The sequence below is a fragment of the Theobroma umbraticum genome, unplaced genomic scaffold, assembly GCF_002168275.2.
Source record: "Theobroma umbraticum cultivar Fairchild unplaced genomic scaffold, ASM216827v3 scaffold_130.0, whole genome shotgun sequence".
In the NCBI taxonomy this organism is placed as follows: domain Eukaryota; kingdom Viridiplantae; phylum Streptophyta; class Magnoliopsida; order Malvales; family Malvaceae; genus Theobroma; species Theobroma umbraticum.
In genome coordinates, this window is record NW_018397264.1 from 2,340,256 (window position 1) to 2,356,416 (window position 16,161).

The window sequence follows — 16,161 nt, forward strand, 5'->3', positions numbered from 1 at the left end:
TGATTATCAGTATTATTACTGTTCATAATATAAGCCATTTGATAAGATAGAAAAATTACACATTTACATTTTAATTTAAGAATTGGAGTAACTCATTTTTCTCTAATTTATTTTTATAAGGAAAAGAAGATAATAATGAATGGTAACCTTTATTATCATTTATAAGCATTGACGGCCTTAGAGTACAGTGGATTAGTGGAGGAGAATGTGAAGTGAGCAGTCTTAGCACTGGCCACTAGTTTTGGTCCGCAATGTCACAATCATACTAGGCGTGGTCTATCCCTCATAATACTATGTCATTAAAAGTTTAAACCACCTGATCACTTTGATTAGAGACAATACAATAAAGTAAGTATCCTAATTAATCATTGTTTTACCATAATCACAAATAGCTAATTGATTTTTGTTTATAAGCTTTTTGTGAAAGAGGAAAAATTCTACTTAGATATACCATCAACATCATTGACTAGCAGCTTTAGTTCATTAAACCATTTGCCTTGTATCTAATACAAACTACCAAATTAATAGTGATTATGAGATAATTAACCAAGCATTATTAAAGAAATGAAATTCCCAAAAAATTCGAGCATAAATTTTTATTAGTAATTTTAAACATACAAGTCGGGTTTAATAAGTATACTAAATTTTACCGTAATGAACGGATCCACCAACCTATTGGGGGCTTTTTCATAGGGTTAGCCGTGGTAGTTAATAGCTCCCTATAGTCAATAGCAATAGATGACACGTCATAAAAGTATGGTATTCCTTTGACACTCGCTTCCCCTGTCTTCACTTTACGTTCTCACTTCAAAAGCGTGATGCAACTACCGACTGGTCCAACACTCCCCGTCTTGCCACTAAAATCCCCCACCACTAAGTTTTGCCCCATTTCTCCTTTCTTATCATTTTCAGTTCCGAGCTCAATTGTGTTTTCCGTTCATGCACCGAACGCCGCCTGCAAATTGGGCATAGGTTTCTTGTCCCTTTGCTTACCCCAGATATAATATTGGATCCACAGCAGCTGCCTGCTTTGGAGACCATTCGTCGTTAGTGTGAGTAAGTTATTTGCAGTGTATCTACCGTTCATACTTCATTGTCTTTGTCAGTGTGAGCTTGTGTTCGCTACTTGCTCTCTTCAGTCTAAGTAAGGAACAAATTGGCCAAATTCAGGACGTATCGTGGGACCAATACTGTCCCACAAACTTTAATACAGCTGCTTTCCTACTTACTAGTGTACTTTGATTTTATTTTTATTAAAAATGAAATTAGGTTTGGGCATTATTGTTTGGAGTTTGAGTTTGATTTGAATTATGATTTTCTATACGTGTATGGTTAATGGAAAGAAGTTAAGAGTACTTTTTTAATTAGTATAAAAGTTATGTAAAATCTTATCGGATTAGGATTAGGATTAATTTAATTTCTTATAAATATGAGTCTTATGTTGCATATTGAGATATACATAAGTGGCAAACAACAATCCACAAATAATTTTGTGAATTCTGCTTTAATTTTATCTGTGTTTTCTTCCTCCGACTTCTAGTGTTTCTTTTTCTGGTTGAAGTTTGATAATTGTTATTTCAATTTCCGAAAATCAATCAACTCTCCGTGATTTCAATTAAAAAAAAAAGGTATAATGATTTTTTTTTTTTAGTTAGATTTGTGTATCTTAAATATCTAAAAGATGATTCTGTTTAAAGAAAAGATTTTAAATTTTAAACATAAATTATAACCAGAATTATTATTTGTGAATAAAATTAATTGGTTTCCTTATTTTTATATTTAAAAATAGGGTTGATTGTATTTTTTTTTTTTATAAAACTTCAGTCTTTAAAAAATATTTGAAGATAAAATTTTCTTTTTTGTAGTTTTTATTTTTCACCGTCCTTGTCTTCCGTTTCACTTTTTTCTGAACTTCCTATATATATATATATATAAAAGGTGGTTTAGCTCTTTTCCTCTGCCTGTACACCTAATTCAATGAAAACTTTCTCATCAAATTCTCTGTTCTCTCCTAAGCCTTTATATATTTTCTCTCCGGTCACACAAGTCCTTCTTCTTGTGTTTAGGTGTCGGGATGGAGTCTGAGGACGACATAATTGACGACTTGGTTTCGATGGAAGACGATTTTTACAGCGGCGATTTTAGCGATTATTACGACGACCCTAACGATGAGGATAACGATTACTACTCTGATGGTGATGATGATTATGGTTTACTTGAAGACGACGAGGATGATCAAGAGGCCGTCGTTTCTCGTCGCGACCAGGTAATTTTTTTTTCTAATTTCAGAAAAAAAAGAAAAGCTTTATTTTATTAATTAGCTCGGAAAAAAGTTTTATTTTAATAATTCGGTTAATTTTAGAGTGTGTTATTGAATTTGAAGGATAATGTAATTTTGAATTATAAAAGACAATTAAGACTAAACAATTTGTTGCAGAAAGGAGAGGCGACAACGCTTGAAAATAATAGTACAAGTATAAAGAATAGAGATAATTCAAGGAGATATTTGGAATTTTTTTATATACTTTTATTCGTTTAGATCCCCAGTAGAATGATGAAATGGAATATTATGTACCTGATCATAGACTATTTTCAGGCTCGAGGATTATTTGAATGATTTGGTAGTTACCATTATTAACGAGGTAGTGATTGGCGTAAGGGTTGGTAAATGGGGTCACAGAATCTTCCTCCATGCAATGCTGATGTTGTTCTTGATTTTTTTTTTGTCTTTGATTGATTTGTAATTCAAATAATTTGTTAAGTTAGGACCTCATTGCATCTTGGTTTTGATATAGTGATGATATAGGTTTGAGGTTTAGTTTTGGGTTTGATGAATACAAGTGATAGTGGGCAGTAATTACTTCCTTTCCACGTTCTTTCTTGTCAATAGAAGAAATTCCAGGCTTCAAATTTTCAAGTTTAAAAAATCAAAAACATAACACATTGAATTTAATACAACTATTTCCTGCTCTACTATCATTATTAACATGTTTTGGTTTCTATTGCAGCTAGGGTATACTGTTTTGAAGGAAGCAGATATAAAACAACGACAGGAGGATGACATTTCTAAAGTTTCTACTGTTCTTTCAATATCAAGAGTTGACGCAACCCTTTTGCTCCGTTATTATAATTGGTAACATGTTCATTCTCATTGTTCTGCCCTTTTGGTGGTATTGAGGTTCCTATTGTGTTACTTACATTTGTTTGCTGGTATAGTTCTCAAGTTTGTCAATTAGTTCTCTTTTACATCTATTTTATGGGCACCAACTGTTGGCATCCTTTTCTGTATCAAAATTAGCAAGCAAACCATTCTGCGTTCTAGGAAAGATGGATGTGGTTGCTTTTGCATGCTGTACTTTTCTGGTGTTAAGGCTGTTTGTATTATTATTTTCTGGAAACTTGTTTTTCTGAACATGGTTGGCATAGCAGGAGTGTCAGTAAAGTGCATGATGAATGGTTTGCTGATGAAGAAGGAGTACGGCAAACTGTTGGATTGTTGGAGACACCAGTTGTTCAAGTATCCAATGCTAGAGAAGTAAGTTCTATAGATCTGTGAATTTGTTTTTCTTTTTTTGGGTAATTTTTTCTTTTCTGATTGTTTATCTCTGTTAATTACCTACTTATCACACATATTTTTGTTTCCTGACCAGCTTACTTGTGGGATTTGTTTTGAATCTCTCCCGCGTGACAATATTACTTCAGCTGCTTGTGGTCATCCTTTTTGCCGGACTTGCTGGCAAGGTATCTCTCATATGCTGTGTCTGATAGGCTAACTTTCCATCTGATCTAAGTGATGGTTGTATGCAAATGTTTTCTCCGTTATTCAAAATTAAAGTTTCTGCTGAATATTGCCTTAAAAACATACCGATTTGGCCTTGGGAATCAAGGTTTTGATTTTCATATATTCGGTAGCTAATATATACTGCTTTTAGTGTAATTTTGTTATTCAAAGTACTTCTTCTTTTTCTGCTTTTTGACATGCAAACTTTGCTTATACTTTTTGTTGCTATATTTGGTTTATTATGGTAGGCTACATTTGTACAACCATTAATGATGGTCCTGGATGTTTATCACTAAGATGTCCTGTTCCATCTTGTAATGCTGCCGTTGGCCAAGATATGATTGATAAATTGGCAACTATTGAAGAAAAGAAAAAGTATTCTCGTTATCTACTTAGGTCTTATATTGAAGACAACAGGAAGGTATGTTTTGCATTTGAAACCCTGAGATATACCATTATAACTTTATGATACAATTGATTCCTTTTCTCCTTCCTTAAATTAGTCATAAAAAATTTAAACCTGTGTGTTTGCTGATGACTGAACTACTGAAAGTTGGGTAGACTCTTCTTAATGCATATATGCATGCATGTGTCCCCATTTATTTAGCATTTGTGAGTGCAATACGTAATTGAGCATGAATTTCTGGTTCCCTTAGTTTTCATGGGGCATCTCTTTATGCATGTAGTTCTTACCTTTTTTTTCCTTGTTTCTTCTTTTCTTCTTGTTTGCTGCTAGACCAAATGGTGTCCTGCTCCAGGGTGTGAATTTGCTGTTGATTTTGCTGTCGGCGGTGGAAATTTTGATGTCTCCTGCATTTGCTCACGTAACTTTTGTTGGAATGTAAGTTTCTTCTGACTTCTGATAATTTGTTAAATTAGATTTCTTGGACATTATTCTCTTCCAGATGTCTAAGTTCTACCAAATCTTGGTCACAGTGTACGGAAGAAGCTCATCGTCCTGTTGACTGTAATACTGTGGCAAAATGGATTTTAAAGAATAGTGCAGAGTCAGAAAATATGAATTGGTAAAGAGACACTCTAACGAAACATTATTAACTTTTTATAACTTAGTGCTAAGTGCTAACCTTGTTTGATTTTTAATTGCAAAGCCAGTTCTACCTATCTTTATTCTATTGCATGTATTAGCCCCTTCATTCATTTAAATAGTTTGTTATCTTGTAGCTTGAATAAAATATGGTGGAAAATTTTCTATCTTTTTTACTACTTTTGTTGTATGCTATGTTCAGGATACTAGCTAATTCCAAGCCTTGTCCCAAGTGCAAGCGTCCAATTGAAAAGAACCAAGGGTGTATGCACATGACATGCACGCCACCTTGTAAATTTGAGTTTTGCTGGTAAGTTTTAAATCCTTTGTTGGTACGGGAAAACAGACACTGCTTGATATGATGAGATATATATGGCGAGTGTGTCTGCTTAGAGTTTAGAGTGGGATAGGGTCAGAGAACTAGGGATTTAAAGGCTTATGGCTATATTTGGAATAAGGGCTTGGATTCAGGAATCAATCAGGTTTGATTCAATAGTAAATCTGAAAAGAAGATTGAAATTGAGGGGAAAGTGTGCTGGAGAAATTTTAGGTAGTGTTCTGTGAATGGGAAACCAAGAGTGTTGTGACAATTAAGGAAAAGAAAGGAGGAAGAAAAAAAGAAGAATACAACAATATTTTAGGTATCCATGCCTTAATAATCTTTATTCTTGTAATTTCATTAATTAAAAAGCTTACATTAATTTCTACTCATAATTTCATTGATTAAAGCCTAATAAAACCCAAAGATTAGTAATGAATTCAAGGCTATCCCTAAAAATACTAGGACTAGGATTCATTATAGGAAACAAACTAGTAAGCTAAATAAACAAGCTTGGATTCGGAGAAAATAAGACTAAACTCCTAGATAATTTGAAATTCTCCAACAAAATTAGCCCTAGGGTGCGTTACTTGCTGAAATTATGATGCTGTCCGTGAAAATAAACTACACAAAATTCATGATAGGTAATCCAAAGTTCCTAGATTAAATTACATAAACATTGGGAAAGAATTTGAGGTCTTCAGCTGCTGTATCTCTCTTTTCATAAAGTCTGTAATCTTAATTTATGTGATTTTCAATTATATGTAAATGCAGGTTATGCCTTGGCACGTGGTCAGAACATGGTGAGAGAACTGGTGGTTTCTATGCTTGTAATCGTTATGAAGCAGCTAAGCAAGAGGGAGTGGTATGGAGATTAATAATTTCTTTTTTGTAATTCTCTTTTTAACATCTGCTTGAGTAATGGTTGGGCTTGGAACTCATATTTCATATTATTGCTTGCAGTATGATGAGGCTGAAAGAAGGCGAGAAATGGCAAAGAATTCCTTGGAGAAATACACTCATTATTATGAGCGCTGGGCGAGCAATCAATTGGTAAGCAAATGCTACTTTTAAGTCCTACCCATTTCCGTGCATTGTTATTTCCATACGTCCTTAATGAATTTTCTTCTTCTTACTTTAATATTTTTTCAGTCAACACCTATATTCTGTGATTTTATCTGCTATGTGATTTATGCTAGCAACTCACACTTTAGACGTTTCCTGTCAAACGTGAAGCTTCCTGTGCCTTTGTATCAAACAAAGGTATTTGACATGTCAAGGATTTCTAAAAATGACTTTTATATGAGCTAACAACCATATTTAATATATGTAAAAAGAAAAAGACAACAGACAATGATGAGGGGAAAGTAGGGAAGGAAAACAATCTGAATGGCCGAGGCCTTTTGAGAATTTTGTATCCCAGATACAAAAAAACAGATGTCATTATCTGGTTATTGTTTTCACAGAAAGTGGCACTTTTGAGAATTTTGCTCTGTTTTTTGGGTAAGTGACTTTGCTCATTGATGTGCCACCAAATGCTTAACTTTTGAAATTGCAATTGGAATAGAGGATCCAGTCTTCTGCTTCAAAGTGTAGTAACTACATTCTATTGGGTAGTATAGCTTTAATAGAAAATGATGAGTTGGCATTGTTTTCATAAATGCTATTTTTGGATGTTATAAGCTTCTGTGATTGGTTCCATCTTAGCTTTGTCTATTTTTCCTCTTATTGATTGAATTAATAAAATTTTGAATTTTTCTATTGATAATAAATTTGCATAACCTGAAAGTTCCTATTTGCAGTCAAGGCAGAAGGCTCTTGCAGATTTAAATCAGATGCAAACTGTGCAGGTGAGCTTTTACCTCCTCTCTTTTTATTTTGAAATGTGCTTCTAGCTATTCCTATTTGTTAGTATTATTTTTGCTTGGTTTTACATCTTCATTGTTTTGCCTTAATTAGCTGATTCACTTGTCATTTATATTTGGCTTTTGGGTTTTCTTCTTCAAGTGAACATAAAAACCTTATTCTTAACAAAGGCAGCTCTTTTAAATGATATTTGGGAGTTTATGAGACTTTACTACCTTTTTCTTAGGTTTAGCTTATTTTTTCAAATTTTCGTTCACAACAGTTTTTGGAAGGAATGTGTGTTATAGTAAACTCTTAGAGTTTGCCAAATGATAATGCCCTTGGGAATTATTAGAAGCATCTTTTCAGCATGGTTGGTTGTGTTTGGAAGTTCTGCAGTGGGTGCAATTTCTATTGGAAAGCAGCTTTGAGATCGTTACTTGTTGTCATTCAAATTGATAGTGACCTCATAGCTATATTAGAACTCTATGAAGGATACCACCTTTTCTTCTTCTTTCTTATAACCCTTTTTAATTTTTAATTTCTAAGCAAATTTCTTGAATTTTGTCAGCTCGAGAAGCTTAGTGACTTACAATGCACACCTGAGTCTCAGCTTAAGTTTATAACAGAGGCATGGCTTCAGGTAAATCAGTCATATTCACACCACATGTTTATTGCTTTTTCAGAAAAATTTGAAATTCATGTTTTTGTGATACTTCAAATGTTGCAGATAGTTGAATGTAGACGAGTTCTCAAATGGACTTATGCGTATGGGTATTACCTTCCTGAGCACGAGCATGCTAAGAGACAGTTTTTTGAGTACTTGCAAGGTACAAGCGTATTTTCAGAAATGCTTGGAGGGACTAAGATGTATTACAAATTTATTTTTCTTTATGGACAATTAATAATGTGACCAAGTTTGCATTTTGTTTAGGGGAGGCGGAGTCTGGTTTGGAAAGGCTTCATCAGTGTGCTGAGAAGGAATTGAATAAATTCATTCTTTGTGATGGCCCATCAAAGGAGTTTGATGAGTTTCGTGCAAAGTTAGCTGGGCTGACTAGGTATGTCATATATCTACTTTTAAATGAATGACTTTGTGTTTATGTTCAACAAAATTATTCTGGAATCTGGCTTTCTTTTTCTCGTCTTGAAGCTGTGTTGACATGCACAAACTTCTTTCTCGTACTTTTAGTCATATTTAGTAAACAAATGTTCATGAGAGGGGCAGGATCTGGAAATGAGTTGAGAGCCTTTTCTAATTCAGTTTCTGGTGCATTTCTTTGTTGCAGTGTGACGAAGAATTACTTTGAGAATTTGGTTAGAGCGCTTGAGAATGGGCTAGCAGATGTGGACTCCCAGGCTGTTGCAGCTTGCAGTAAGACAACAAGCTCGAAAAATTTGGGAGGGACTAGCAAGGGGCGAGGGGGCAGGGGAAAAGGGAGTTCTAAAACTGGTGGCTCCAGCAGAAATGTAGATGATACAAGTAATTAGTCTTGTGGATGCCGTGCCTTGGTAGTTTCTGGGTTTTTGGTGGGTGAATATACAAGTCCTTCACTACTTAGGGGAGCCTATCTTATTTTTGGATTGCGTCTTTTGCTGTATATATGACATATATAAATGTATATTACATATAGTATGCTTCCTATCAAATATAACCTGCCGACTTGCCTTGCTTACTGATTATGGCATATTATTATTCCTATATATTAAATATGCTTTTGAATGCAAATATGGCCGAAAGGTAAAGAAGTCAGTGTAGAGCTTGTATCTTGTCCTTTTGTGTCTCTCTTATTGGCTCTGTTGATAAGACCGTGGAGAGTCAGACTGTGGGTTCAAAACTGTGAATTTAATCTTTTTAAAATAGAAGATTTGGTCTAACGAGATATGGTAAGAATTGCAAATTTTACAATATAGAAAAAGAAGGGTTGTCTAATTTGATCTTTTTGCCTTTTAAGACTTCACTTTAAGCTTGTGATATCACAAAATTTGAGGATCCAAATCAAGTGCATCATGACCAGTCGTTTTAGATTCAAAAAAAGTTGCCCTCAAACATATTTGTCAATGGGAAAGATTCAGTACTTGGCTTCGTTCAACAATATGAGTACCAAAACAAGACCTTCCTTCATTAACATATGGAGCTTGTAATCTTATGTATATCGTAGGGGAGCAACTCTATAACTATGCAGACAGACAAATATCCTTTCTATTTAAAAAAAACCTTAACATGCATTGGACTTCCCATTGCAATATATATATATATATATATATATATATATCATCTTTCTGTTTGTGGGAAGAAAAAATTTGTAGTAAGCTCTCAAATTGAGTTACCATATATGTATAGCTGGCAAAAAATGTTCATCTTAGTTGCCCAGATTGTTTTAATATTTTGATGCTCACTGCATTTAGCAATGCTCTAGAATATTGACGAGACGCCATTTTCCAGTCCATGCCTGTCAGCATCATTGCCTTAAACTCTTCATAACTGATTCGACCATCCTACAATATCAAATCAATGCAACAAAACGGAATTAGTTATAATTCACCGACGATATTATACCAAAGTTGTTGGTTTTAAAGGATTTTTTTTTACCTTATCCAAGTCGACATCGTGCATGATGTCTCTGATCACCTGTTCATTGTTGGGACCAAGGTCGTCATGCAACAAGGCTTCTTGCAACTCTTCAAATTCGATATAACCGCTTTGGTTCTTGTCGAAGTGATGGAAAGCTTGAAAGAGATGCTCGTCGTTGCTCATCCTTTTCAGGTGAACGGCCATTGTCACAAACTCCTCGCAGCTAAGCGTACCATTTCCATCAATGTCCGCCTTTTGGATAACACAGCACAGAACAAATTTCGGATAATTAGAAAAAGTTTCAAAACCCTTGCAAGAAGTGAGTTAATTCCTAAGTGATTTGAACTTAATTACCGCATCCATCAACATCTGCACATCAGGGTCAGCAACACAATGTCCAATCTTTTGAAGGCCATCTCTCAGCTCCTCGAATGACAAGTGTCCATTCTCGTCAGTGTCCATCATGCGGAACATCTGTACAATTGCATCGGTTTGCTCATTTGGCAAGTTGCCCGCTACCACCTGGAAATGAAGAGACATGAGCACCTCTCATGAGGGCCTGAATTAAGCCACAGCCACATTGAACACAGGAAAGCAAAGAGAAGAGGTTTCAAATTAAGACTTACCCTAAGAACTTTCTTCTTGAACTTGCTCATAAAGGAAAACTGCTTGATCCTTGTTCTCACATTTTCTCCCAGATTAACATTTGGAGCGTGTTCCAAGTTTTGTATCCAAGGATGTTCTTCATTTAACACACACAAAAATTATTAGTGAGGAGAGATTGGTCCTCATCACATGCATGCTTTTTTGTTTCCAATACATGTGAATGCAGGAGAGGGAAAATTAATGCATTTTATAAAAGGAAACAGCAGGTATAACTCTAGGAAATTAACTTGTCCATTTCAAATGCTGCAATGGGGTTATCGTTTATCAAGTCACATTCAAGAATTGCTACCTTTCGTCTAAGTTGAATGAGTTAAGAACAATTCTCTATGTTAGCTGTTGATTATATGCGGCTTCTCTGCTACATTTGTGTACACACACAAAAATGGAAAATGTATTTTCAACGGGTAATAGGAGTGATCATTTGTAGTCGAATATGTCAATAGAAATACATACCAAAGACCTCCTGAACCGTCATCCGACTGTATGGATTAGGATCAAGCATGCTCCTCACAAGATCCTTTGCTTCTTCAGAAACCTTTGGCCAAGGATCTCTTTCAAAGTCTATGTTACCTTTTATAATTGCATGTGCAATTCCTTCCTCAGTGTCTGTCCTAGTCATAGCAAAGACCTCCCGTTAGAAGGCATCAAACACATACTTTTGGCATTTGAGGAACATTGAAACCAAACTGCAAAGTGGGAAAGGGAGTAACCTGCCCAGAAAGGAGGAACGCCACAAAGCAAGATGTACAGGATAACACCTATACTCCATATATCAACTTCCTTACCATAATTTCGTCTCAGGACCTCTGGAGCCATGTAATAAGGACTTCCAACAATGTCACTGAAACGCTGACCTGCAATCGATGATAAAGAGAAAGCTCAGGCCATGTCTACAACAACTAACTAGGCTTTTTCTCACCAGGTGAAGAATCATTCAAGAACAGGTGGAAGATTTGTATAACTAAAAGCTTACCAGGTTCGTAGAATATGGAGAGGCCAAAATCAATTGCTTTTATTGGTGCAGTTTCACTTTCATCTGCCAACAAGAAATTCTCAGGTTTTAAATCCCTATGTATCACTCCATGTTCATGGCAGACCTGCAACAAATATTAAATAGATTTGAAAAACTGTCGATGTATGAAGCAACAAGTTATCATCATCAGTAGAGTAAAAGAATAAAGATGAATGTACATTGTAAAACAAACGCCATGTTTGTCCAATAAAAACACACACAATTTGAAGGTATTATAGCTTACATTATGAATCAGCAGGAAAAGATATATAACATCTTAATTTGATGTTTAATTAATAATAATGATAATAATTACCTTGACAATCTCCAAAATGGTCTTGATAGCGGTGGCAGCAGCTCGTTCCGTATAATGACCTTTAGCAACGATCCTATCAAAAAGTTCACCTCCATGGCAAAGCTCCATAACAAGATAGACAGCTTCTTTATCCTCGAAGGCTTCCCTAAAGGTAACAATATTGGAATGCTTAGGCAAATGCCTCATGATCTCAACCTCCCTCCTCACATCTTCCACGTCGATCTCCGACCTCAGCTTTGCCTTGGATATCTTCTTACACGCGTAAGCTTCCCCGGTTACCAGGTCGAAGCATTGATGCGTGACCCCAAACTCACCCCTCCCTAACTCTTTTCCCAACTCGTATCGCTCCAAGATGTTGTCCCCGGACGAATCCTTCAAAACGTTACCGTTCGTCACGCGTAGGTTCATCGATTTACGTGCCGCCTCGTGGTCGAAACTCGCATGCAGCTTGCGTTTCGTTTTGGAGGTGTTGTAATAAGATTTCTTGGATACTACACCTACTAGCCTCGACGGTGTCGATATGCAGCTCCCCATGGGATGGCGCCGGCGACGAGGACGAAAACTACGTTTTGGGTTGATCGGGGCTGATTTGGTTTGACGTTTCAAATCATAAACATCCCGTGGGAAGAAAGATTGATTCTTGAGGGCGCGGTGGTGGCCAGGGAAATGAGAATGTAAACCCTAGCAAAGGAAAAAGACAATGGCGACTAAATTTGGTTTATTGCAGGAAGTTGGGAGGAGTTTTGAGAAACAACGTTATTGGTTTGTCCCGCCATTTTCTTAGGACAGTTAAATTCCGTTATCGTTAACGTTAACGCCATTGATTTTGGTCATAAATACCAGCCAATTTTTGGGCTCTTTAGAACAAGAGCCACTCAAAACTAGGGATTCTTTTTTTTTCCCCTCAAATTTCCTTTTCTATATATATAAAACTTAATTTATTAAAAGGGTAATGAAATAACTCTCATGAAAATGAATAAATAAATGGGTTGATAAATTAAGATCATCAAGGAATATATATAATTTAATTTAAAAAATTGCAGATAATCACAATTAATTATCAACATTTGCAATAATCAGCAGTAAATACACATATGTAGCTGCATATGCAATAGATGGTAACAAATTTTTCTTCATTAAAAGTATACACTTACATTGAGCATTATTCAAAATTTTGGGTTAATTCCTACAAAGCATATACATCTGGAAACATTTGGGTTTTCCTTCTTAGAACTCTGATCTCTGCTGAGGAAAGAAGCTTTCATTCTCTAACATTTGACACATCAAGATCACTTGCTAAACCCATTTTGTTTGAAATGAGAGGCACTGGGAAGCAGCAGTCTTGTGGCAACCATGAAACTCCTTTGTTGCTCCATTGAGACTCCAACACGACCAGGAATAGATAGATGAAAGCAAGAAGAGAGATTGCAAAAGAGAGATACATCTCTCCTTTGAAAGAAGTACAAGCTGGAACTGATGAAACATTCATTGTTTCTTTGAGAGAGTTGGATGTATCAAAGATGAGATGAGATGAGAAGAGAAGAGGGTGTGGTGGAGTTTTTAAATAGGGAAAAGATGGTATGTATAAATCAAATTCAATGAATGATTAGTTAAGAGAGCAGAAGAAATCTCTGACAGAGAGGCTTGAAAGGTATGGGTAATGGGGAGGAGGGGGGGACTTGTTTTGTCACTGGGGGGTCAATGCATTGAATCTATTGATGCAACACCCAAGTTGGTCATGTGGGTGCTGCTTTCTTGCTCTATATAAATAATTCTTTTCCAAGTTCATGCATTGAGGGACCCATCCGGATGCATGTTCTCTGAACCTATTTTTAGGTAGTATCTCTTGTGTTGTCTTTTCTTTTTAATTGTATGATGTTTCTATGCTTTAGGACTTGGAAAATGACATGTCCATTGTCCAACCGTACATATGAATCCTGGCATGCAAATGGGTTCAACTTGAGCCACTTGAGGTCATTTCCAATTGTCTGGTCTCACCTCATGTACTGCGAACATGGGCAAACATTGAGCTAAAACCCAGCGCCATCTATTCAGCGAAAGAAACCTGTGGGCTTGATTTAAAAAAAAAAACGGTTTCTGTATTCATATATTATAAAATTTAATTTCATATTTAAAATTAAAATATATAATTTTTAATTTAAAAAATTAATTTATTTTTTTTAATTTTATATTAAAAAAATAATATTAATTTTGAATGCATATCTACATGATGAGTGATATACATATGATTTAAAGTGATAATGTAGAATGTCATATATTAATATGATGACGTGATAATATTGACGTACATTGATATGTTGATATGTCAATGTGTATAGGATAAATTAAAAAAAAAAATATATGTATTAGAGAAAAATTGAAAAAAATATATAATATAATACTAAATTGAATAAAATTAAAATATTAAAAAATTAAATTAAAAAAATATTTAAAAAATATAAATATTTAAATAGATGATAGATATATTTATTAATAAGTCAAATATTTAAGTGTAAAAGATTTATGATGTTCAAAAATATATACAAATATTTTTTTACTTAATTATTTGATTCTAGAATACAAAAATTAATTTGAATTCTCCTTCTATAAAAAAAATTAAAAAAATTTCATACCTAAAATCAAATTCAGATGAATAACTTACATTTTATTGAAATAAAATAATATAAAAAACTAAATAAATTTTTCTTCTTCTATTTATAATAGTGTAAAAATTTAAAATTTATTTGATGTAATTTTTAACTTGAGTTGAATTCAAATCAATAAAATAGTTAATTTAGTTACAACTTTAACAATTTACAAATATCCAGTTGTTTGAAATTATTCAACCTTACCCAATTTACTTTTATTTGAATTTATTAAATATCTTTATAAAATGATTTTATTTAAGTTCAAATACCACAATTAATTTTTATTAAATTTAAATTTAAAATTATTAATTTGGATTACAAAAAATTTGTAAATACAAAATAAAATGATACAAATATTTACAATTATATTTAACTCTATCAACCATAAATGCACTTTTAATTTAAAAATTTCAACGTAAAAAATATAATTTAAAATATTAAACAAAATAAAAACATAAAAAATAAATAAAAAATTGAAGGGGCAAAACAGCTTAGATTCTATATTGTAATAAGAAGTTTGTCAAGCCCAAATTAATAAAGTTAGAATGAAAAATATTTTTATAATCAATGCTAACTCTATATCTCCCTTTTTATTTTTTTAAAATTAAATTAACTTATTTTGGTAATTAGTTCAACTCAAATTAAAAACTAAATTAAATAAATTTTAAATTTTTAACTATTATAAAATAAAAAATTATTTAATTTTTATATTATTTTATTTCACATAATGCAAGTATTCATTTAAATTTGATTTTAGTTATGAAATTTTTTTTTTGAAATTTTTTTTATAGAAAGAGAATTTAAACTTAATTTTTGTAAAAAAAGATAAATTAATGTATATATTTCACAATTAAATGATCAAGTAAAAAAATATTTATATATATTTTAACATCATAAATATTTTACACTTATTTGTTTTATTAGTAAGTATAGCTATTATTTATTTAAATATTTTTAATTTAATCTCTGAATAATTTAATTTTGTTTAATTTAATCTGTATATTATATATTTTGTTCAATTTAATCACTATGACATAATATAAAAAAAATTAAAATTTTTTATTCACCGTGTGGCACTTGACACTTTAATATTACTATATCATTATATTAGTGTCACATGTCATTATCACGTCATCATGTTGGTGTAATGTGACATGTCATATCATGTGAATGTTACATTAAAAAATATATCACATTAATATTGATGTCAACATTGACGTTATATCTTTTAACAATAAAATTGAATTCCATTAAAAAGAAAATTAAAATTAAAATAATTTTTAAAATTAAGATATTAAATTATTTTAATTTTAAATATAAAAACTAAGTTACATAAAATATATAAATACAAAAACTAAATAGGTATTTTAACCATTCTTATGATTCTAAGGAAGATTGCAGCTCTAGGCTCTAGCTTTGAACTGAAAAGGTCAGACTAGGAGGAGAATGACACAGATTTTCCTTAATAAATTAAAATATCCAGCAGCAAAAACCAAAGTAAAAAGTGACAATCATCCGAAGATTGGAAAAATTGAAACAATATAAAATAGAAAATTATTATTTTTTTCTTAGGTGTCTAGTTGAAATCACAAACTAGCTTATGCCCATAAATCCTATGGAGAGACAAAAATGGAAGACAAGTAGAAAACATCACTCTCTCTCTCTCTCACCAACCCACCCACCATTCCCTTTTCTGGCAGGGACACCAATTCTAATCCTCGGATTTATAAGTTAAATAGAATCAGGAATAGTCTAGGAGAGCAGCCTGTTGACTGCAGTTGGTTATCATCCAGATACAGTGAACTAGGAGGACCGGACTTGATCTAAACCTGAATCATTTGAGTTTTGTTTTCAACCATAGATTAAAGAGTTGTTCATTGGAGGTTATTTTGGGAGCCAATCCCAATCCACCAACGCCCCACTCTCCTCCCATTTCATGTTTAATCTAGTCATA

The 16,161-nt window shown here is 33.3% G+C and overlaps 2 protein-coding genes across 4 annotated transcripts; one reads left to right on the forward strand and one right to left on the reverse strand.

Moving 5' to 3' along the window:
• The first annotated feature begins 834 nt into the window (after window positions 1-834).
• ARI7 (IBR domain-containing protein) lies at window positions 835-8,668 on the forward strand. 3 transcript variants are annotated; one of them, XM_021434465.2, is made up of 16 exons: window positions 835-1,056; window positions 2,067-2,266; window positions 3,009-3,133; window positions 3,430-3,535; window positions 3,651-3,741; window positions 4,030-4,202; window positions 4,518-4,622; window positions 4,718-4,806; window positions 5,029-5,136; window positions 5,920-6,010; window positions 6,109-6,198; window positions 6,948-6,995; window positions 7,562-7,633; window positions 7,721-7,820; window positions 7,925-8,051; window positions 8,280-8,668. In XM_021434465.2, the coding sequence occupies exons 2-16, from the start codon at window positions 2,075-2,077 to the stop codon at window positions 8,479-8,481; spliced, it is 1,719 nt and encodes a 572-aa protein (XP_021290140.1). In that variant the 5' UTR covers window positions 835-1,056; window positions 2,067-2,074; the 3' UTR covers window positions 8,482-8,668. The 3 variants fall into 3 exon arrangements, with proteins under 3 accessions (XP_021290140.1, XP_021290141.1, XP_089640643.1); XM_021434466.2 differs by having other exon boundaries at window positions 835-1,052; XM_089784517.1 differs by lacking the exon at window positions 835-1,056 and adding an exon at window positions 1,475-1,628.
• A 462-nt stretch (window positions 8,669-9,130) lies between these two features.
• Window positions 9,131-13,196, reverse strand: CPK24 (calcium-dependent protein kinase 24). Its single transcript, XM_021434464.1, has 9 exons — window positions 12,714-13,196; window positions 11,560-12,240; window positions 11,205-11,328; window positions 10,942-11,085; window positions 10,685-10,837; window positions 10,192-10,307; window positions 9,920-10,087; window positions 9,584-9,817; window positions 9,131-9,489 (listed from the first exon to the last, which is right to left on the reverse strand). Exons 1-9 carry the CDS (start codon window positions 12,720-12,722, stop codon window positions 9,349-9,351), a joined length of 1,770 nt encoding a protein of 589 aa, XP_021290139.1. The 5' UTR covers window positions 12,723-13,196; the 3' UTR covers window positions 9,131-9,348.
• Window positions 13,197-16,161: the final 2,965 nt, after the last annotated feature.